The following is a 22804-nucleotide window of genomic DNA, read 5'->3' as shown; positions in this document are numbered from 1 at the left end:
AACCAGCATGCTCACATCTCACTAAAATCAAGTTTGGCTTAGCATGTCATGTGAACCAACCCTATAAAATACACTTTAATTCAATAATCTTCTGCTAATATTGTAGCCTTTAAGCAAATGAGCAGTCTTTTTAAATATTGTTTTTATTTATTTTCATAGTACAGAAGATAAATTTTGAGAAAACCATTGTTACAACAGTAAACTACAAGTAACTTGTCCTGATAAAATTACAGACTTTTATCATACCATGTGTTAAAGTTTCATTTGATAACTCTAAGAGATCATGCCACATTTTCCCATTAGTGCTGGGTGGATTCCTGCCACAGTCCGAACAATTTATGTATTCAATAAATATTTGTCATATGTTATATAAAAGGAATATGGATTGCGTTTGCCCTTTGCAGCTAATGAGCAGTCTTGTGATCAGCATATGCTCTTCTGATCAATGAAATGATATCAAATCTGGCAAACACAATATTCATCCATTTCTAAAGAATCCATCAACCGAGTTTTGTCAGGTCTGAATCAAGACTGATAAAAGCCAAGTAGTTCTGATGCAGCTAAGTACTGTAATTACTCTCCATATACCTCCAGTAAACAAATGGGCTAAACCTATAGGGTTTTGCATTGGGAAGGCCCATTAGTACACACGGATATTGTCATGGTAAAATGCCACAACAGGTTGATTAACTACTATTATATAGTCATTATAATGTAACCATTGATCCCATGCCATTATTTTGTCCCAACATTTCTAATGAGAGGACAAATCCATTTTTCACAGCAAAATGTTATGTTTATGGTCTAGTTTAGTTGTTACAAATAGCCAAAATTTCAGAAAAATATGACAGAACCTCTGATTGCAGTTGTTGGATGATTTTGTCTTTCCTAATGCTGTCTTCTGATTTTGAAGCTCTCTCACTTTCAGAAAATGGACAACCTAACACAAGCTCTTCTCTTGTTGTCAACCTCTGGGGGGAAAGAAGCAAAAACTGTTTAAAGAACAGTCCTGTTTTGTGATAGTCTATTTCTGCATTTGGCTGAAAAAATGCAAGCTTTGAATGTTATTGTCATAAGGTATTATATTGTAAATATAGCTGAAGCCCAAACCAGTATATATTTAACTGAAAGTAAAGTCCACTACGTTCAACAGGCTTAGATGGCAATATAATTGGATGGGATCAGGGCTAGCTGGGAAACCACAGTCAAAGTGTGCTAATTTATGGTTCATCAACAAATTTATAGGTTAAAGACGAAGTCATAAGACAGGTGACGAAATATGGAAAAATAACAGTGAAAGAAAATATATTCACAAAATGGTTCATATCTTTGTAGAAATCTATCTATTATAGAGGTTCAACTTTTTCCTCAGCAAAATTTGAGGTGGTGGGAACTAAATTTGGGTTTAGAAATTGAAGAAGAAGCAAGGTACAGATTGTGGACAAAAGTGCCATAAAAATGCATATTGGCAACATCTAGAGAAACAGCCCTTAAAATGGTGTACAACTGGTACTTAATACCTTGATGCCTAGCCTATATAAAACTGAATGGTTCTCCCATATGTTGGAGAGGATGTCTCACTATAGGGACATATCAGCACATGTGGTGGGAGTGTCCAAAAATAGAAGTTATAGAAAGAATGCATTTACAGAAATATCTCTGATTGCAAGGCAGACAGTCTCCAGGACACCACAATTAACTTGTCACAATATATTGCAAATTACAAACAAAGAACTCACAACACAACTATTAATTGCTGCAAGAACAGCTATTGCCAAGATATGGAAATCATTGCAATTATTAACTATGGACCAATGGTATAATGCAATTTGGCAAATAGCGTTACTGGAAAAACTGACACAAAAATTAAAAGTACAAAGAGGCCAAAGAAACAAGACAATTTTATGCAGTCTGGTGTGATGTTTATACAAATTATACAAATAATGAAGCATATGGTAGAGCAGTATCCATAGTTTAGAGCACAGTGTGGTGTGCATGAAATACATATTTTATTTTATTTTCTTCCCCTGCTTCCTATAAAGGTAAAGGGACCTCTGACCATTAGGTCCAGTCGCGGACGACTCTGGGGTTGCGGCGCTCATCTCGCTCTATAGGCCGAGGGAGCCGGCGTACAGCTTCCGGGTCATGTGGCCAGCATGACTAAGCCGCTTCTGGCAAACCAGAGCAGCGCAAGGAAACCCCGTTTACCTTCCCGCCGGAGCAGTACCTATTTATCTACTTGCACTTTGATGTGCTTTCGAACTGCTAGGTGGGCAGGAGCAGGGACCAAGCAACAGGAGCTCACTCCGTCGTCTCGGGGATTCGAACTGCCGACCTTCTGGTCAGCAAGACCTAGGCTCTGTGGTTTAACCCACAGCGCCACCCGCGTCCCTCCTTCCTATAGATTACTACAAATCCTAATTGTTACTGATACAAAATACCTTTTACTTATACTTTACATCAGTTCATATATGTAGTATTTGTAATAATTTTGGTATATACACCTTGACACAACTTTAATACATTCAGAAACCTTTATCTGAGTTTTTTTATGTAATTAATGCATATAATATGCTCTTATGTAAATAAACATATATCTCAATGCAACCATATTAAAGTTTAAAGATGAAAATGAATAAAAACTATGTTATCAAAAGAAAAAATAAGGAAAAGGCCAGGGCTGCTTCCACTCTGGATATTTGTTGTGGAATAACCACACTTCATTCACTCACTTTTTACAGGGCATCTGTATGATGTTGTGAACAAAGCACTCTGCTCCCTGATCAGCTCTCATTTTCTTCAAAGCTCAGAAAATCCAACTTTTTTAAAAAACACAAAGGAACAGCTGTATAATTTCCTCAGGTTTAGATGGACTATTGTACAATGGTTTGCAGGCTCAGTTATAACCTAGATAGATTGCTCTAGGCATTTCCTCCTCTATGGTCCATCTGTCCTCCCTGAGAGTCTACTTTAACCCTTCCTTTCCACATAGTGTTGCATTTACTATATCTTATCTTTCCCCCCACCCCAAATTGGGGCAAGGCATTAATAATTAGGAGCAAAACGAGGGAGAGGAATTATTTAAAATTTTCCACTCATATGGTCCAATATAATATCCCCACCCCTAACATCTGGGACTGGGTGAAAGGGGACTGGCCACCTGGCTACAGAATGTTATTTTAATTCCTGAAGTCTGGAAACAGAGTTGCTATTCCATTTACAAGCTACAGCAGTATAGCAATAATTGGGTGCTAATAAATCACCCAAGTCTGGAGCACCCTGTTTTCTTTTGTCCCAGAGATTAGGACTAGATCTAAAAGGCTTAAGTTAAATTTGTTGGTGCAAATCCTGGATGCCAAGATCCAAGTCTGGAGCAACTACTCTTTGTGAGACAATGCAAGGAGATTTAAAGCCACAAAATATGAAGCAAAGTGAAGCATGGAACTATATAGGCTGTCATACCCTTAAAATATATCCTTCCAAGTGCATTTCAATATTTCCTTCTTCTCCCAGCAAAGGAAAACACCACACATTTGGTAAGTTAAAAACTGGTTTTCTTACAAAATCTTCAAAGGTTAGGTATATGTGCTTTTCCATACATCAGCCAGAATTTTCCATACACCATCCCTAGCTAACAGGACCAGTGGTCAGGGATGATGGGAACTGTAGTCCCAAAACAGCTGAAGGACCGAGTTTGCGGATGCATGTGCTATGGTGTTAACAACTTTCTACATTAATTAGGCATATGCATGTTGCTTACCGTATATGAGACTTGAGACACGATTTCCAGGAGAAAATTTGTGATGGTAATAGAAGTTAAACAATGCAACCAATTACCTACAGGGGTGGTTGGCTGTTTCTTGCTGGAGGTTTTCAAGCAGAGGCTGGACAACCATATTTCCAGGATGAAGCAGCTCTGGATTTCCTGCATCAAGCAGGGGGATAGACTAGATAGCCTATAAAGCCTCCTCCAGCCCTATGAATCTGTGATACTCCCATGTAAGTGTCCATAGTATTTTTGCCATTATATCTGCTTTTATTTCCTCTGTGCCTAAAGATGACATTATTCATAATACATAAAATACTTCAATCTATAAAGATATGTTTTATGATAAATGATAAGTAACATTAATTAGATGAATTACCACAATATATCACGTTAAGATCTGAGATTACTGATCTCTTCCTTGATGGGGCATAAGTCCCTAGTACATGTGCTTATGACTGCACTATACAACAGAAAAAGTATTCTATAGCTTTTGAAAAGCTTGGATAAACGTGGATAAAAATATTGTAAATTGTCTGGTAAGTGACTTATTATTTATTAATAGCAGATTACATTTTTTAAAAGGACCCCTGGATGGTTAAGTCCAGTCAAAGGTGACAATGGGGTTGTGGTGCTCATCTCACTCAAAGGCCGAGGGAGCTGACGTTTGTCCACAGACAGCTTTCCAGTCACATGGTCAGCATGACTATACTGCTCCTGCTTGCACTAGTGGAGCAATGGGAGCTCACCCCGTTGCGGGGATTCGAACCACTGACCTTCTGATCAGCAAGCCCCAGAGGCTCAGTGGTTTATACCACAGCACCACCCACATCCCTTGTTAGGGTAATGCCTAGGCAACCAAATCCTATGTTTACTGGGAAGTAAGTACCACTGAATTAATCTCCCCGATGTGTACATTGGGAATTAATAACTAGGGCCATCTTAAATGTTGAGCTTAGTCCTACTTCTATAACAGTTCACAAGCATGGGTGTAGCTCAGATTTATGTTAATAGAGGCAGGACACCCACCTGTCATTATTCTCCATATGACACCCACCTGCCATTATTCTCCATATGACTCTGTCTAACAGATTCAGAATAAAATGTCTCAATAGCTGTTGTTTTAAATTACTTTATTTTGACCACAAATGCTCAGAAAATCTGTCAAAATCCTTCTACAATTTTATTTTTAGTTAAGTAATTTTATTTATTTACTTGATTGGGAGGCAGCAGCCCCCCCCCACCATGCCAATGTTCACAAGGTTTTTATTTTTAATCTATTTGTACTACAATAATAGCAAGCACCTACATTTTCAGTAACAGGGAAGCCTTATATAGAATCCTATATAAAATCATAGGTAGAGCTGAAAGGGTCCCCATCTAGTCTAACCCCCTGCAATGCTGGAATCTCAACTAGATCATACATGACTGATGGTCATCCAACCTCTCCTTAAAAACCTCCAATGAAGGAGAGTTCACAACCTCCTAAGGGAGTCCATTCCACTGTTGAAGAGCTCTTACTGCCTGGAAGTTCTTCCTGATGTTTAGTTGGAATCTCTTCTTGTAACCTGAATTCATTGGTTCAGGTCCTAGCCTCCAGAGCAGGAGAAAACAAGCTTGATCCATCCTCTGATAGCCCTTTAGATATTTGAAGATGACTATCAAATCTAAAGGGCTGTCACGTGGAGGATATCATGACACACAAACGCAGGCAATCATACTCCGGAAAGCCTCAGCAAATAGTGCTGAATCCCAATCTCATACACTCCCCCTTTTATATTAACACGCACCTTTAAAACAAAATCACAGAACTCAAAGCTTATTCACACTGATTTTTCTAGTAAAACATAAAAGTCTGATAATGACTTTGAAAAAGCAATGCTAGAATTTCAGTAAATTTTGTGTTTAAAGGAATATTTTAAAAATACCAGATAAACATCTATCACTTATATATGCTCTCCATAATTATATGTTTACTGAGCTAGATGATTTAGTGTTAAGAGAAGGAAGCATCTGCTTTCTAAAATAAACTGGAATTCTCGCCCTTGTATTTGCGATCACAGTTACGTGCTTAGTAGGTTTGCTGAATGAAACTGATTCTGGATTAATTCTGTGCAAAAGCAAAAAGGCACCTGGAGGTGTCAAGCCATGCCTACTTGACACCATGTAAGGCTATCGGTCGCCATGACAGTAGAGTTTGTTTTGGTTGAGGACTTAACGGCTAGGCACACTCAGGGGTAGCTGCTACACCAGAAACTTCTTAAACTTTTATTTTATATATTTAAAATATAACTTTAGAAATAACCCTAAGGGAAGGAGAGGAAATGGCTGATGTATTTCCCATAGGTAATACTAGGGACATACTGGGCTTGTGGATTTTCTTTCATTCTACTCTGCAACCTTTTTCGCGGGTGTGCAGTGGACAGCTGAAAACCCATCTATTCCACAGTGTGGGTTTTTCAGGATTGCAGCTACCCTGCTTACAAGTAAAAGACACCACCACCTCCTTCAAGCAAACACAACTGCTCAGACTTAGCCACCGTGAGCGCACCTACATAAAACCTCATTTCTCTGCAGCCTGCCTGGCATGCAACTGGGGTGTCTTCCTATTTCCTTGGTGGCCATGGGGGCGTAGCCATGATTTATGTTGGCGTTGGGGCAGGACAACCCACCTGCCCTCATCATCCGTTCGGCTCTACCTAGCAGATTCAATAATAATAATAATAATAATAATAATAATAATATCTTTATTGTCATTGAAATGTATGGTATGATTATAGGAGTTGCAGAGTTGGAAGGGTCCCTCTGAGGGTCCACCCATCTGCAATGCAGGAATAGGCGGCTGCCCAGTCCCATACAGGGATCGAACCCATGAAACTTTGGCGTGATGAGCGCCATGCTTTCCAACCGACGGAGCTCGGTTTTTAAATTACTTTCTTTTGACCCCACCCCTCAAGCGCTGAGAAAAATCTATCAAAATCTTTCTACGATTTCTACTTTAAAAAATAATAATAATTTTTTGGGGTGTGTGGGGGGGAAGCAGCTGCCTTTCTCTCCCCCCCCCCCGGCTACGCCCATGTTAGGGGTTCTCTGTACCTTGGAAAGAATTTCTCTTCTCCTCCTGCGCCCGGGCCCGGGGTATTTTCTAGAGCTCATGACGGCACCTAAGTTGCCGGCTTCGGAAATATTCCTGCCTTTCCCCCCCCTCTCTGTCTCACAATCGGTCTCTCCTCCACTCAGCTTCCTCCGCCTCGCCCGCTCCTTCGCCTCCTTTTCCCTCTCAATCCCGGCGAACCAATGAACGGCCAGCGCAAGCGACGACGCCTCGGAGGCAACAATCCCCCGCCTCCTGCTTCACCTCAACGGCCGCGCGGTGTGGGGCGCGTGACGGGCGGGTTCACCTAGTGAGGAAGGGGGATGACAGCCAGGCAGCTGTCATGCCCGCCCCCACAGCAAAAAAATAACTAATAATTGCCGGGGTGGGGGGTGGGGAGTTAATGTCCACGTCTCTCTCAAGACCCCCTCTGATTATTCTCCTCAGGACGCCCTGAGCGCTTGTTAACTCCCCCACCCGCTTGGCACAATGAACGTCCCTCCCTGGCCCCTCGCGGCGTCTCCTTGGCAACGGCGACGCGACGCTCCCCCCTCCCCTCCGGCTGTCTCGCTACCTGTTAGACAAAACCGGGCAAGGGGCGCGCTCCTCTTGTTGACCCCGCCCCCTTCATCTGGCGCCCCCGCGCGCGGCGCACTCCGTCCGGCCGCGTCAACCGCTGCTCGCGCCCCAAACGCCGCGCGGCGTTCGCGCGGGAGGCGGGGGGGGGGCACCGCCTTGTTGGAAGGAAGGGCGTGAGGCGCCTACAGTTCTATCGCGGGGGCGTAGGAGGGGTGGGGTACAGGTTCTTGGGCACTGCCACTAGGGCTCGCAGGGATGTCGCACGAGCGCTAGTGCCCTATGTCTGCTATTATTTTTTCTTTAGCCCTTAGTATTTCTTTTTTTAATTATTATTTCAGGGAAATTAAGGACACGCAGAGACGGCGCAAGATTTAGGGTGGTTTCCAAAGATGCCACCATCAGTTTATATGATATCTCTGAACTTTAGGGCTGCCTGTGTGCCTGTCATAATGTGACCAAAATGGCAGCACCTATGCACAAAGAGGAAGGTACTGTAAAAGCAAACTTGGGTACACTTTTTTTTAAATGCACGTGAATTAAGACTCGGGTTGGAATAGGGAGTCTTCTCTATGATTATAACTTTTGTTTTTTCAGCCAATACAGCACTGCAACATTTCGTTCAGGTGACTTTCTTAACAGTAGACTCATTTATCCAAGTGCCACTCTCTTGATGCAGCCAAAACAGCACCACTCACAAACAAGAGGGAAGTATTAGCACGCTTTAGTTAACCAACAGGTTTGCAAATACACATAAAAAGAACAACTTTTAAGAAAAGAAAAAGCTTAAGGATGGCAACCCCTCCCCTGAGCCTAATGAGGACTTACTATCATGCTCAGCATATTGGCAGGTGGATGGAAACAGAAAACTGAGGGGAAGGGGCAGCAGAGTTCCGGCAGAAGGCACGCCCAATTAGATGGACAGCTGTAGAGGAGAATTCCATCCTGCAACATTTTGTTGTGGATCCCACTTACTGGTAAATAATAAGCACTTTAAAATCATTAAAGTTCCTTCTTGGCTGAAGGAAGTTGGCTGAAGGAAGATGAGAAATATGCTTCATGCCTTTCCACATCCTGTAGGTTTTAGCAGAGGGAATTTGTATCCAGGAGACTCTCCTTGCTGCTAGTCAACACAAAGTATCTCATATAAACATATAACTCAGTTTAGAGAGAACATGCTCATTGGGGATTGGCTTCGAGTACCAGCAATCTGCTCATGAAATAATGGAGAAAATAGATTAACTCTGTTTCCATAACGCCCCCAAGTTATCTTGCATTCTTGATGCTTATCTCTGACAGGTTAGTAGCAATTACAGTTTGCTCTTACTTCTCTCAGATACAATAAAAAAATGAGGTGCTCTGTGGCATTTACCTCACAAATAGAGGCTGGATTTCATGTCACATTGCACAGTAATGTGTAATTTCAAGGCACATTAAACAGCAATACTATGGACATAGTTTTGTACTTTTAAATATTTTTATAAATTAAGTAACATTTTATAGACATAGTATCTTACAGGCTGATAGGTGAACTGATATCAAATATATACTAAACAACATGTTTTATACATGGATTCAGATAATCAAAAGTTGGTTTTCATCTGTAGAGCAGCTAACAGATTCTAGAAACATATAGGAGAATAGCAACATACTTTGTAGATAAAAGGTATCAGCTGAATTGAGGGGAAATGCAGCCAAATAAAATTATCCTCCTTAAAGAAGCGCTTCACAAAGAGTGATATAACGGGGGGGGGGGTGTTTTAACAAGAACGTGATAACTGGCTCCTTTCATGACAGAAATAAGGATAGTCTATAGTTGTGCTATAGAATGTGGAAACAAAGTGGTCATCTAAGCAAATAATTAAAATGATACTAACAAAGGGATAAACTGATGCCTTCTTTCAGTGAACACAATTAACTGAGTTGCTGGATATTATAGTATATGAATAGTAGTATTTATTTATATATATGCGGCAGCTAGATGGTGAGTGGGAGCGGCCGCCAAGACCACATAACACCGGTCTTGAAAGACCTACATTGGCTCCCAGTACGTTTCCAAGCATAATTCAAAGTGTTGGTGCCGACCTTTAAAGCCCTAAATGGCCTCCGTCCAGTATATCTGATGGAGCGTCTCCACCCCCATCGTTCTATCCGGACACTGAGGTCCAGCACCGAGGGCCTTCTGGCAGTTCCCTCACTGCGAGAAGCGAGGTTACAGGGAACCAGGCAGAGGGCCTTTTCAGTAGTGGCACCCGCCCTGTGGAATGCCCTCCCACCAGATGTCAAAGAGAACAACAACTACCAGACTTTGAGAAGACATCTGAAGGCAGCCCTGTTCAGGGAAGCTTTTAGTGTTTGATGTATTACTGTATTTTAATATTTGGTTGGAAGCCACCCAGAGTGGCTTGTTTCTGAAAATACCAAGACCAACTTAGGCATAGAATAGTATTTTACTTACTAAATATTCAGATGATACAAGGAGATCATAATAGTATAAAATGATGAAATTGTATGGCTGCCATGCCTTAAAGGCAATACAGCCAAACTCCTTGACGATGGCCATGGCAGGTGGAGGCTCCGGGCACAGTGCTACTTCAGCACAGCATGGTGGAGGCGAGCGACAGCAGTCAGCTGATGCCGGGAAGTGCCGTGTCCAGCCTCTGCCTCTTCCCTGGTGCCCTCCAGAACTTGGCGTCCTGGCGCCTCATGCCACTTGCCTCTATGGGCAAGATGCCTCTGCCTCCAGGATTGTGGTTCACCCTCCCAGGATTACTATACAATGTGAGAAGCCCAGAGCTGAAGTTACAGAGAGATACCAAAGGTAACTTTGCCTTGGATATGTGATGCTTCAGGTAAAATATAATGAGGTTCCATTCATACCCTAGAGCCTCATCCAAAATTGTATGGAAGACAAGAAGTACATTTAGTGTGATGTACTCTATTCTCACAGGCAACTGAGTCTACATCCCATTGTCAACTATAGTATGTTTATAACCTTGCTTATCAACTTACACAACGGGCTGTGTTATTGATATGTTTAACGAATAATGGCTGGTTCTCTTTGTTCATACTGCCTAAATTCTGCACAAGCTTGAGTTGCGCACCCATACCCATACTCAAACTCCTAAACCACACCAAAGCACAGAAGTTCCCAAATGGACTTTTTGAATTATAGTACTGTTAACCAGTGTTATTTTTATAGAAAAAGAGGTGCTGGAACACACCATGAACGTCTCCCTTGTTCTCTTATAATGGCAATGGCACCTACCTGAGAGGTACAGTACTAAGTTCTGGTGAGTTCCAGTTGAATTAAAACCCTGCTGTTAATACATATTGTATTGCTATTTCCATTAATAACAACCACTGTTACTTATATTGTTCATTTGTCCTGCAGTTTCAGTGGCTTTTTTTGTGTGTGTATTAGGGGCCATATTCTTTGTGTTTGTTCATTTAAATAGAATGAATGTTAAATTTACTGCATTTTAATATTACTTCCAGAAGCAAAATGCATAGTTATAGAATCACACGTTAGTTAATGGAATTTCTTCAGTTATTCTAATAGTATTTTGTTGGGGTTTTTTGCATAGGGTTTATGCAGCAGTCTCCCTGAAGACCACCATCACAGACTTTGCATTGTTTCTGATATCTGCATAGTAACTACACCATGGGGAACTGTTGTGGTAAAACGAAGACACCAATATCTATAATACAGAATGACACAAATATTGGAACTCCAAGCGCAAATGACCATTTATTCCAAAACACTGAGGAAATCAGTTTAGGACCTATGACTGGCTTTTTCCAAAACACAGGAAAAAATATACCAGAAGGGATACAAAATAATGTAGGCACTCCCTCAGAAGCTAGCTCTAATAATGTCGTCGGTTCTCAAAAGTTTGTTAAAGAAAATGATGGTTTGGAAATAACGGATGTTTGTTAAACATTTGTTAAAATGCTTTTGCCAATTTATATTTATGGTATAAGACTTTGCTATTTTATATATATAAAAAATAAACAAAAACAGAGCTTAAGAGCCAAATCTTTGGATACGGATTCTCATGTTGTCGGGCTGGTTTGCCTGCTTCAGGGCAACAGAGAATGGCAAAACCATTACAGTGCCGATGCAAATGACAGCCTTTCTCTGCAAATATCCGTGATCTTCCATGCTCTTCCACAGCATCTACTCCCGCCCCTCTGCCCGCTAATAAGAAAAATGCCGTTAACTGCCATGGAAACAGCTGCAAGGGAGCGAACAACAGTGGTCGGAAAGCGATACAGTACAGTACTGCATTCTGTAGCAGTGTCCGGTCGGAATGCATCTAAATGTCCGGGAAAGTACGGACGTGTGGCAGCCCGTGTCGGCAGTCCCTCCATAAAAATAGCTCCAAAACAGCTTTGTTGCGATTTGCAATATTGGACAAAAAAGTAAAATGCTCAACCACTGTGCCAAAAGCAACTTTTCTGTCCGGATTTTCACTGTTTGAAATATGCCACTTCTTTGCCGGTAAGAAGTGAGCACTCCTAATAGGAACTCACGGGCGGGTTCTATTGTGCGCACCCGGAAGGAATTTTGTGCACATTTGGACAAAAACTATAGTCTCTCTAATCCTGTACTGTATAGGCAACTTCCGGGACCTTCTGACAAGGTTGTGTGTTGCTCAATGGAAAACAAATGGCGAAATCAAGGACTTCGGAGTAGCTGTTGCGCAGCAGAGTGTCCGCCCAAAGGTACCAGCTGTGGCGAAAGTTCCTTTAGAAACAGACGCGCATTTTTTGAAGGGGAGCAACCCAATCCAGACAGTGTGCGATTCTTCACTATTTCTTGGATCTATGTAGATCTGCGCGCGTTGCTCCTGATTTCTAGATCTATGGCCACCGCCTGGCTACTTAACGCGCTTCCCGCGTGGGCAAAGGGAGCTGATCCCCAGTAAGTAGGGCGACGGGTATCGGGGCGCGCTGGGAGAAGCTGGAAGGGGCTTCTCTTGCCATGCTCTTCCCATCTTCGTGATGGCGCCCCGCGGGAGCTGGGCAAGGTGTCCTTGAGAGGGTCCGGTGCCTTTGGGCAGCAGTCCCATACGCAGAGCCCCATGTAGCCCGACGGGGGTTTGCTTTTTTGTCCTAGCAAGGTTGCATTCAGTTTAATTCGGGCGGGTGGGTCGCGGAATGTGCCTTTTCCAGGCCTGCCAGCATGGAACAAAGCTTATTCGGGTGCACAGCCTGGCCTTGGTCTCCATCAGAACCTGCAAAAATATAGTCTCTGAGCACAGAAGCAACTGCTGCAATTTGCCCAGGGTGGTTGTGGTGCAGCGCAAAATTGAAAACGTTTGCCACGCACGCTTTATTCTTGGTGCTATCCCGATACAGGGAGTGGAAACCTGTGGTATATCAAAAGTTGAGTGCTGAAAATCTGCTTTCCGCCAGCCCTGAGACCTTCACGTTTGGCATATATTGCTGGGTTGTGAAATTAATGAGTGGGAGGAAATGTATTGTTTCCTTTGTAGTTTAAGGCCTAATAACTAATAATCCCTTTTTGGTATTTCAAAGGATTAAAATGATTAACATAAAGCCACAAATTACCCTAGCAAATCTTTTATAGCCTCTCATACGAGCTATTTGAGGGTAAACAATGAATTCTATGTTTTTTCCTTAGGTGGTCGATAAAACACAACTGGAATAGGCAATTTCTGCATATTATTCAGTCATATAATACTCTATTATCTACTTGTCAGAAAGGAGAAATAAGTCTTTTAAAAAATCTGATTCAACAGAATTGTTTTAAAAGATTTTCCAATGAAACACAGACATGATATTTTGAAAGGGTTTTGAAATGGACTATGCAAAACGTGTATCACCCTATGCTGTTTTGATTGTTTTGTTAGACTAAAACATGATAATCCGGTCATCTCTGAGGAAATGCTTCCAGTTACACTGTGTCCTCAAAGTTCCAGCTGCTGGCTTCAAATGTGCAACGAGAGGACTGATCCTGCAGTCTGTTTCCCAGGATGTTTATCAGAATTTAGCTTTAGAAGATTGGATCCATGATAATATGAATTTTGAAAACAGACACATTCTTTTCCTTTGGAGAAATTCTTCTACTGTAGTGATTGGTAGACATCAGAATCCTTGGCAGGAATGTAACCTCAGATTCATGAGACAGAATGGTATAAAACTAGCTAGAAGAAAAAGTGGGGGAGGAACAGTTTACCATGATCCTGGCAACATCAATCTCACTTTCTTTACAAATAGGAAGATGTACAAAAGAATGGAAAATTTAAAACTAGTGGTTGGAGCATTGAAAGCCCTGCGTCCCCAATTAGATGTGGAGGCTACAGAGAGATACGACCTCTTGTTAAATGGAATTTTTAAAATCTCAGGAACGGCTGCAAAATTAGGAAGGACTGCTGCTTATCACCACTGCACCTTGCTCTGCAGTGCTGATAAATTTATTTTATCAACTGTGCTCAAAAGTCCTTACAATGGGATAAAAAGCAATGCCACGCCAAGTGTACCTGCCTTAGTGAAAAATCTCTTTGAAGAAGAGCCTACTTTAACTTGTGAGATGCTCATTGATGCCATTGCAGAAGAATATGCTGCATACCACCAAATTGATAACCATATTGTTGAAATAAATCCAGCTGATGAAACAGAATTCTCTGGAATTAATAACAAAGCAAAAGAACTGCAATCCTGGGATTGGCTATATGGCAAAACACCAAAGTTCAGTATTAGCACATCCTTGAATATAGTTGATGAACAATCTTGCCTTGAAATGAAGATAAATGTGGATGTAAAAAATGGAAAGATTGAAACTTGCAACATTGATGTGCCTCCTTTCTGGTTGCCACCAATCATGTGTGATGAACTGAAAAACCATCTTATTGGCAGCAAATTCTGTCCAAAGGAAACCACTGCAGTAGCAGCTGCTTTGATGAGAACATGCACAGACTATAAGATACACGGCAAGTGGAATCTCTTGTGCGAGAATATAGTATCTCTAATGTAGTTGATTCCTGATAATCAATCCTTTATCAATACAGTCTTATTCTAGCAGAGGGTTTAAGGACTTGGCTGAACGTGAGATTTAATAGTGAAATAATAGACTGCTGAATGTAAACAAATTCACTTTTTATTAAAACATAAAGAAAATAAAAAATACAAACTTGTTAATCAAGTCAGTTTTGTTTTTTAAAATAGTTATCACCAGTCCTTAGAAGTCTTCTCTCTTAAAATTTACATATTTATTTCTTAAAGTTAGCATCCTACAGACTTGCCCAAATGGATCACACAACGGCTTGCAAACAGTATAAAACAAAATAAAAATACTGGTAGAAAGAAACATAGCATAGTATAGCATTAAAAACATGTACCTAGACATTCAAGACAAGAATTTTAAGGTCAATTTATGCTCTACTTAAGTCAATTGCCAATGTAAATGTATGTAAGACTTTGGTGACCAAATACTTCCTAGCCGTTTATTAGGAGGTGGCTTTAAAAGAGAGACCTAGAACATAGGGATTAACCAAGAGGCCACCATTTAATGGAGGTTCACAGGAACGTTCTTGCCTTCTCCCATTGTTGACAGGTTGGCATAGTGCTCAATCTTGCTTTGCTGATTCTAGAATGTCGAAGCCTGTGTCTGTCTGGGCTGCTTTCCTTTACAAGAGTTCTGCCTCCTCAAAAGTAATCCATAGTGAAAGATAAAAACGTACGTGTCCGTATTATGCCAGTGTGGGGTTCACCTAATGCGGGAAACTCCATTGTTGCGTGGTGACATCAGCCTGTTATTGTGACAGAAGCTGCATAACTCCCCTCCAGAATTCTGTTTCTTCAGTAAACTGGCATATAAGGCAAAAGCTCCCTGTGCGGTTCCAAATTCCTTGAGCATATTAAGTGGACAGCTTTATTATACATAGCTGTAGCATCTTACCAGTTTTGATCCCTAAGGAAGTTAGCTGCTTTTTCACACAATTAAGATGCCTATAATATCTGAGTTTGGAAGATTTTTGCTACTTGCTTAGTTCAGTGATTCTTGAAATACAGCTTGGGAACCATAAGCATCCCTGTTTAACTTGTGAGCGGTCCCTGAGGTTAATATGGGGTGTATCCAGACTAAGCTAGTTACATCTTTAGTTTAACTGAAATTAGCCAAGTTTAAGTTAGTCATGATTAACTTGTCCTATGGCTATGTATGGGACTAAAGGAAAACTAATTTAGTCTGAATCCAGCCCAGTGAAAATAAGAGGAAAATGCTGTCAGAGGGTTTCTTTGACACTTCTACCACATGGTGAAGAAGCAACCAACTTCTCACTTTAAAATTTAAATCTATATGCAGTGCAAATGGCTGCAGGGAAAACTTCTATAAATCTTCCAGCTATATGCACAATTCTTTCCTGTGCACCAATCAGGTTTTTCTGAATTGTAGCTGTTAAGAGACAAATGCAGTAGTCAAATGTTTTACTTCAGAGGCTTTTTAGAGATCCTTCCACATGGTATGATAGCCCAGCACAAGGAAGCAAATCAGAATTGTGGCCTTCACTGACAGTTCATTACTCTGGGGTAAACATGTCATTTTGTTTAGATAAGCTATCAGGCTGATGTGCAGATTTTTAATTTTTTAAAAAAAAAATACAATCAGTTTACTTTACAAAAATGCATAGTGGATGTGGTGGAATAAAGTAGCTCTTGCTCAAAAAAAAACAAACACACCAGTGAGGCTGGTTGGTTTGGGAACTTAGGGTCATGTTTTCTTTGTATGTTTAGTGTGAAAGATGTCCACTGTAGTTTCATGACATGGTCTCAAATCAAAATCGCAGTATCCAAGGCAAAAACGACCCTGTGGAAAACAAATTATTCTACCAATTAAGCCATTCAGCAATTCAAATTTATTTTAAAATTTATATTTTTCTATTCAGTTCCCACCTGTGGTTTCTTAAAATAATCAAGGCCTCTTCCAATTTTAATCATCCATCCATTGTTGAATCTGTGTGTTAAATGCAAAAAAGAGAAGTGCTTCCTCAAAAATATAGAAACTAGACATATGTAAGGTTAACAAGAGAAAGAAAATAATTTCACTGCACTCTTAATATGTAAAAAGCTCAGGGAGCACAATGAGCAAAGAACAGATGATAGTTGGCAATTTCAATCTCTGCAACTTTCAAGTTGTTCCAATTGAGTTAACAACAATGTTCATAGCAGGGCATGCTCTTAATTTGCAACATGGAGGAGTGATGCAAGTGTCAGCCCTTTCCCATACAAATACCATTTCACAGACACTCCAACAGAAGCCTTGGGGGTGGGGGGGTGGAGAACATATGAAGTAGGCCATCTTTGCCTCTCCATGGCATGCAAAGTTGAAACAAACAGTTGCCTGTTAAATATATATTAACCATGGGTGTACATGTAAATATTTTGACTGCTCTTCCCATCATTTGACTTGCTGTAGTCATTTTTGTTCAACAGCAGGCAGGCAGGGGGACAAGTGGCAATTTGAACAGTTGGCAGGAGACACCACTGCTCTTAAAAGTTACTCTTAAAAGTTAACAAGTTTCCAGAACCTGAACTGACAACTCTAAGGTTTGAAGATAAACTTAGACTGGAATTCCAACCATGTTTACTCAAATGTAAACCCCACTGGATTCAGTGGGGCTTACTTCCAGGTAAGTGGAATTAGGATAACAGTCTTAGTAATCAATTATATGGGTGATAGCCAGTGTTAGTCATTCTCAGGGTTGAACTGCTGGAATAAATGTTATCAATTGATTTCAATGGATATACTATCATTATGATTTAGTTGATTATCACCACCTGTATCTTAGACAATCAATGTGGAACATTTTATTCACATGTCACCAACCTAATTTCTCGATCGTGTATTGACGGAGAATATGATACATCCAGAGTAACGCCAAAATCTTTCAGGGATTGTTGTATCTCTTCTAGGATAGTCATCTGTTGACTCTTTTCATTGCCCTGTAAAGATTTGTTTGCTTTAAAAATCAAATAAAGATAATGGCCGACATACTGTAAATTCATATTGGTTGTATTTCTCGGAATGAATAAGCCCCTTCAATATTTTCACTTTTACCAATGCAGATACTCAAATTTAATGTTAAACATAATTCCTGCAAGGTATCTTACGAAATGGAATGTGTGTGTTTGGTAGATGGAATAAGTAAAAGTTAAGAGGCTAGATGTCATATGACAAAAGATGAAAACACCACACACCAAACCAAGCCCCACCTACACACACTTCTAACTATGGATTCAAACTAAGACTTGAGATGAAGTCCATAAAAGATGATTCACACATTATTAAAAAACTAGACTACCAGCTCTCCAAACATAGTTAAATTATGTCATTTGTAGCACACTGATGGCTTGAAAGGAGAACCACCCTGTTGTAAACAACATGTTTTGCATGAATACCATCCCAGGTTCAATTTTTCACATCTCCAGGAAGGCTGAGAAACCACTTGAAACATTTGAGAGTCTGGCTAATCAATAGACAGTATCAAGCAATCGTCTAGTTCAGTATACAGCAGTTTCCTTTATTATAACTATAATTACCTAAATTTAATTACTAGGGACGCAGGTGGCGCTGTGGGTAAAACCTCAGCGCCTAGGGCTTGCCGATCGAAAGGTCGGCGGTTCGAATCCCTGCGGCGGGGTACGCTCCCGTCGTTCGGTCCCAGCGCCTGCCAACCTAGCAGTTCGAAAGCACCCCTGGGTGCAAGTAGATAAATAGGGACCGCTTACTAGCGGGAAGGTAAACGGCGTTTCCGTGTGCGGCTCTGGCTCTGGCTCTGGCCAGAGCAGCGATGTCACGCTGGCCACGTGACCCGGAAGTGTCTCCGGACAGCGCTGGCCCCCGGCCTCTTGAGTGAGATGGGCGCACCAACCCCAGAGTCTGGCAAGACTGGCCCGTACGGGCAGGGGTACCTTTACCTTTAATTACTATTATTTAAATTTGTATACCGCTCTTCATCCACAGCTCTCAGGACGGTTCACAACATAATTTTCTTCTAATTAACATTCTCTTCTAATTAATAAAAACCTCTTATTTCCCTATTGTTAGTAAACACAGGAAATGTGATGAGTGGCTATTCACAAGCCTTACCCTAAAACAATCTCTCCAGTACAAAAAGTGTGTACTTTTAGGTGCAAAATATAGCAATCTTTTCCATCTTGTTTCCCTTACTACTGAGTTGTTGAAGATATCTGTCAGAAATAGACTGGTATCCTCAGAAAGAAAAAAGATAGCATATTAATTTCAGACCCATTCTGAATCCAGAATATATTATTACTGTTAGCAAAATGTTAACTGAAAAATTCATTGATGAAAGCAAATCCTTTTTTCCCCTTTGCCATGGCAATTACAGTAACTGCTTAACTTCAGTAAGTACAATTTTATATGGAACAACACTGAAACCCCATGCATATCATATTTAAGAATGTTTGGAGAGCTGGTGGTCTAGCTGTTGCTGTTATTATCATTATCATCATTATCATCATCTACTCAGAAGCAAGTATCACTGAATTCCTTGGGACACAATCCAAGTAAGTGGACTGCAGTCAGGGTAAAATACTTACTTCATCATGAGAAGTAAGAAGATGTATAGTTTTCACTTTGCATGGTCCTTTAACAAGCATTTCACAGAATCTTAAGAAGTTGTACAACTGTAAATAAGTAAATAAGATTAATTTTTTAGATGGAAAAGAATAAATCGTTTTGAGTGTATAAATCAACCATGTCTTACCTGATGGACTTGCCTAATATAAGGGTCCTCAACCCAAACCTCTGTAACAGTTTCATTAAGATATTCTTGGAACAGCTTTTCATAGCTGAAACCTTTTGAATTTTCTTCTATTTTAATTTGTTTGTGGTATTTTCCATCTAAAAAGAAGAAAACTTTTCACTTTTTTAAAAAATGCAACATGGCCTCTTTGAATGAAAAAAAATAAATACAATATATAATTCCACTGGCATAATAATGAAACTTACATTACAGCTTCATACCTTCTTTCTCTTTCTCAATATATTTCTTAATCTCTTCTGCCCTGTCCATGTAACTTGTTATTTTGTCTCTGTAATGAGCCTTTTTCTTCTGATCTTTTGTTGCTGAAAACAGAATACAAGATGCAGAAAGAGAATGAAAAAAATAGTTCATCAACTCACTTCCTTTCACTTTAAATTTTAGACCTGCATGCACACAACGAGAACTGGCCAGTACCCAACTCATGACAAGCCCTTTAGATATTTGAAGATGGATATCATTATTTTCTCTTTCCCAGATTAAACATACCCATTTCCCTCAACTGTTCTTCATAAGGCTTGGTTTCCAGACCCCTGATCATCTTGTTCACCCTTCTAAAGGACCATGTACTAAAGGGTTATGAATACCTTTGAATTCCCTTAAGGATTATATAATTTTAATAATAATAATAATAATAATAATAATAATAATAATAATAATAATAATTTTTTATTTATACCCCACCTTCCCCAGCCAAGGCCGGGCTCAGAGCGGCTTACAAGCAATAATAAAAACAAGATGAATGATTACAACTTAAAAACAAAAATAAAATACAACATTAAAATAATGGAACATTAAAATATTAAAATGTAGCCTCATCGCAGGAGAAGGAAAAGAAAGAAAGAGGAGGAAAAAAGAGAGAGAGAGAGAGGGAGGGAATCAAATTGGCTCCAAGCCAAAGGCCAGGCGGAACAACTCTGTCTTACAGGCCCTGCGGAAAGAAATCAGATCCTGCAGGGCCCTGGTCTCATGAGGCAGAGCGTTCCACCAGGCCGGAGCCAGAGTTGAAAAGGCCCTGGCTCTGGTTGAAGCCAATCTAACTTCTTTAGGGCCTGGGACCACTAGGGTGTTATTATTTATGGACCTTGAGGCTCTCCGTGGGGCATACCAGGAGAGGCGGTCCCGTAGGTACGAGGGTCCTAGGCCGTGAAGGGCTTTAAAGGTCAAAAGCAGCACCTTAAATCTGACCCTGTACTCCACCGGGAGCCAGTGCAGCTTGAAAAGCACTGGGTGAATATGCTCCCATGGCAGAGACCCCGCGAGGAGCCTCGCTGCAGCATTCTGTACCCGCTGGAGTTTCTGGGACAGCTTCAAGGGCAGCCCCGCATAGAGCGGATTACAGTAGTCAAGCCTGGAGATAACCGTCGCATGGATCACTGTGGCCAGGTCGGGGCGGGAAAGGTAAGGGACCAACTGCTTGATGCGGCAAAGGTGGAAAAATGTTGCCTTGGCTGTTGCTGTAACTTGCGCCTCCATGGAAAGGGAGGCATCAAGGATTACACCCAAACTCTTAACGGAAGGCAATGGCACTAATTGGGCCCCCGCAAGAGAAGGGAGTTGGTCCCTCATCCCCATGCCATCCCGACCTAGCCATAGGACCTCTGTCTTCGAAGGATTTAGTTTCAATCGGCTCCCACGAAACCATCCAGCCACAGCTTCCAAGCATCTGGTCAGTGTGTTCGGGGCCGAGTCAGTGTGGCCATCCATCAGCAGATAGAGCCGAGTGTCATCAGCATATTGGTGACAGCCCAGCCCATAGCTCCGGATAATCTGGGCAAGGGGGCGCATAAAGATGTTAAAAAGCATCGGGGAGAGAATTGCGCCCTGCGGCACAATTTTGTGGAGGATATGTTTGCCATAATAACTTACTGGGCAGTTAAGGCTTATTGTAGCATCTAAGGTAGCATAATCTACCGTGCCCAATTCAAACTGCCGGTTTTGACCAATAAAACCTTAAATGGCTCAGGACCGCAATACCTCAAGGACCACCTCGTTCCAGATGAACCTACCTTGAGATCATCTGAGGCCCTATTTTGTGTGCCTCCTCCACAAAAGTTCTGGAGGGTGGCAACACGAGAACGGGCCTTTTCTGCAGTGGCTCCCTGTCCCTCTTTAACCAGACCTTTGGCTGATTGGCATCCAATGCCATTTTAAAATGTGTTGGGGAGGATGGGGGTTATTGGGTTGTTTTTATTTTGATTATGTATTTTGTGTTTTTATATTGTGATTTTAATAATAATAATAATAATAATAATAATAATAATAATAATAATTTTTAATTATTTATACCCCGCCCATCTGGCTGGGTTTCCCCAGCCACTCTGAGTGGCTTCCAACAGAATATTAAAATACAATAACCTATTAAACATTAAAAGCTTCCCTGTAACCGCCCTAAGACCTGCAGGTATAGAAGAATGAATACAAAAACTTATGGAATATGCGGAAATGGCGAAATTTACTGGAAGAATAAGGAATCAAGATAACAAATCTTTTATAAAAGAATGGAAACGGTTTATTGAATATTTATAGATAAATTATAAACAGATAAAAACATTGGAACGATTATTGTAACAACCTGCAGTTTTATAAGTGTATATATGTAAAGAAGATGAATGAGTAAATTAAGTTAATTTGGCTATGCAGAAGATATTAAAAACAAATTAAGATACCCAGAAAGAGGGGGAAGGAAGTCAAGTTTTGAAATGTCAACATGACTGTAAAATTAGTGAAATGTATAAATTTGAAAAGTATAAATGAAAAATAAATGAGAAATAAGACCTGCGGGTATAGGGCGGTATATAAACTTGATAATAAGTATTTTTTAAAATTAAAAATCTACATATTATTTCGTAAGCTGGGTGTTCCTAAACAAAATAAAATAAAATAAAAAAACCTTCCAGTAGCAACTTAGAGACCAAGTAAGTTAGTTACTGGTATGAGCGTTCGTGTGCATGCACACTTCTTCAGATACTCATTTACAAACAGCGCAGGATGACTTGCTTTATTTAAATTAAATTTAAATTTATTTAATGGGCTCCACGATCCTATACGCCTCTCCTTGGAAGTCACACAGGTTCCCAAGGGACTTGCTCTAAGCGCACCCAGGACTTTGCCGCGCTCCTCTGCCTTCATACGACACCTAACCGGGAAATCCACCTGCAGGGAGCGACGGGGAGGAGGAAGAAGCCTCACCTTTGAGAACCCGCATCAGGAGATCAATCCCTTCCTGATAGCAAACAAGGGACTCCTGGAAGCGAGAAGCCGAGTCCAGCTCCACCGCCCGCTTCAGCACCAGCACCGCCGGGTCTTCCATGGCCGCTGGGAAAGCGCGGCGTCGGCTTCCTCGCTTAACAGGGCGATTCGCCGCCGTACGGGGGGAGAGGGGCAAGCCTCCGAGAGACACCAGTCCCCAAGGCGACCCAAGCAAACCTGCAACTAGCAGGATTCCACGCCCGCCGCCTGTCACGTGATTCCTGAGAACTGGAAACCGAAAGGCATCCAAGAGCGCGCCCATAGAGACACGATCTTCCTAGACTTTCCTTTCCCTTCGGACGC

General features: G+C 41.1%; 3 protein-coding genes across 22 annotated transcripts in view; 1 reads left to right on the top strand and 2 right to left on the bottom strand.

The window, feature by feature from the left end:
• TSGA10 (testis specific 10) overlaps positions 1-7578 on the bottom strand; it is a 41579-nt gene extending 34001 nt beyond the window's left edge. For 8 of the 16 annotated variants that reach the window (XR_014563492.1, XM_083735495.1, XM_083735496.1 and 5 more), the window contains exons 1-2: positions 6863-7343; positions 855-971 (exon numbers count right to left, since the gene is read on the bottom strand). Coding sequence is in view for 7 of the 16 variants with exons in the window: in XM_083735495.1 (XP_083591621.1) it covers positions 855-971; positions 6863-6922 (177 nt within the window). In the remaining 9 variants the exon portion in view is untranslated. Of the gene's footprint in view, positions 1-854; positions 972-2732; positions 2820-6862; positions 7344-7434 lie in introns of those variants that run through there. The other 8 variants (XM_083735488.1, XM_083735490.1, XM_083735486.1 and 5 more) reach the window with 4 other exon arrangements.
• Positions 7579-8033: 455 nt separating this feature from the next.
• On the top strand, positions 8034-14603 carry LIPT1 (lipoyltransferase 1). Of its 4 annotated transcripts, XM_083735647.1 has the most exons (4): positions 8034-8413; positions 10639-10729; positions 11024-12363; positions 13087-14603. In XM_083735647.1, exon 4 carries the CDS (start codon positions 13324-13326, stop codon positions 14437-14439), a length of 1116 nt encoding a protein of 371 aa, XP_083591773.1. In that variant the 5' UTR covers positions 8034-8413; positions 10639-10729; positions 11024-12363; positions 13087-13323; the 3' UTR covers positions 14440-14603. The 4 variants fall into 4 exon arrangements, with proteins under 4 accessions (XP_083591773.1, XP_083591775.1, XP_083591776.1 ...); XM_083735649.1 differs by lacking the exons at positions 8034-8413; positions 10639-10729 and having other exon boundaries at positions 12046-12363; positions 13316-14603; XM_083735650.1 differs by lacking the exons at positions 8034-8413; positions 10639-10729 and having other exon boundaries at positions 12059-12164; positions 13316-14603.
• MITD1 (microtubule interacting and trafficking domain containing 1) lies at positions 14545-22763 on the bottom strand (the record flags this gene model as incomplete). 2 transcript variants are annotated; one of them, XM_083735663.1, is made up of 7 exons in its annotated part: positions 14545-16269; positions 16356-16416; positions 17290-17405; positions 19026-19112; positions 19193-19329; positions 19453-19554; positions 22442-22763. In XM_083735663.1, 7 exons carry the CDS (start codon positions 22761-22763, stop codon positions 16174-16176), a joined length of 921 nt encoding a protein of 306 aa, XP_083591789.1. In that variant the 3' UTR covers positions 14545-16173. The 2 variants fall into 2 exon arrangements, with proteins under 2 accessions (XP_083591789.1, XP_083591790.1); XM_083735664.1 differs by lacking the exon at positions 19026-19112 and having other exon boundaries at positions 22442-22574.
• Between the last annotated feature and the right edge of the window lie 41 nt (positions 22764-22804).

The sequence above is a fragment of the Podarcis gaigeae genome (assembly GCF_964106915.1).
Source record: "Podarcis gaigeae genome assembly, chromosome: 4".
Lineage (NCBI taxonomy): Eukaryota > Metazoa > Chordata > Lepidosauria > Squamata > Lacertidae > Podarcis > Podarcis gaigeae.
The sequence above is the reverse complement of the archived record's forward strand: the minus strand, read 5'-3'. Positions and strand labels throughout refer to the sequence as shown.

What these genes read in the sequence shown, in the direction of transcription:
- LIPT1 (XM_083735647.1), top strand. Translation starts at nt 13,324, where the DNA reads ATGATAATCCGGTCATCTCTGAGGAAATGCTTCCAGTTACACTGTGTC.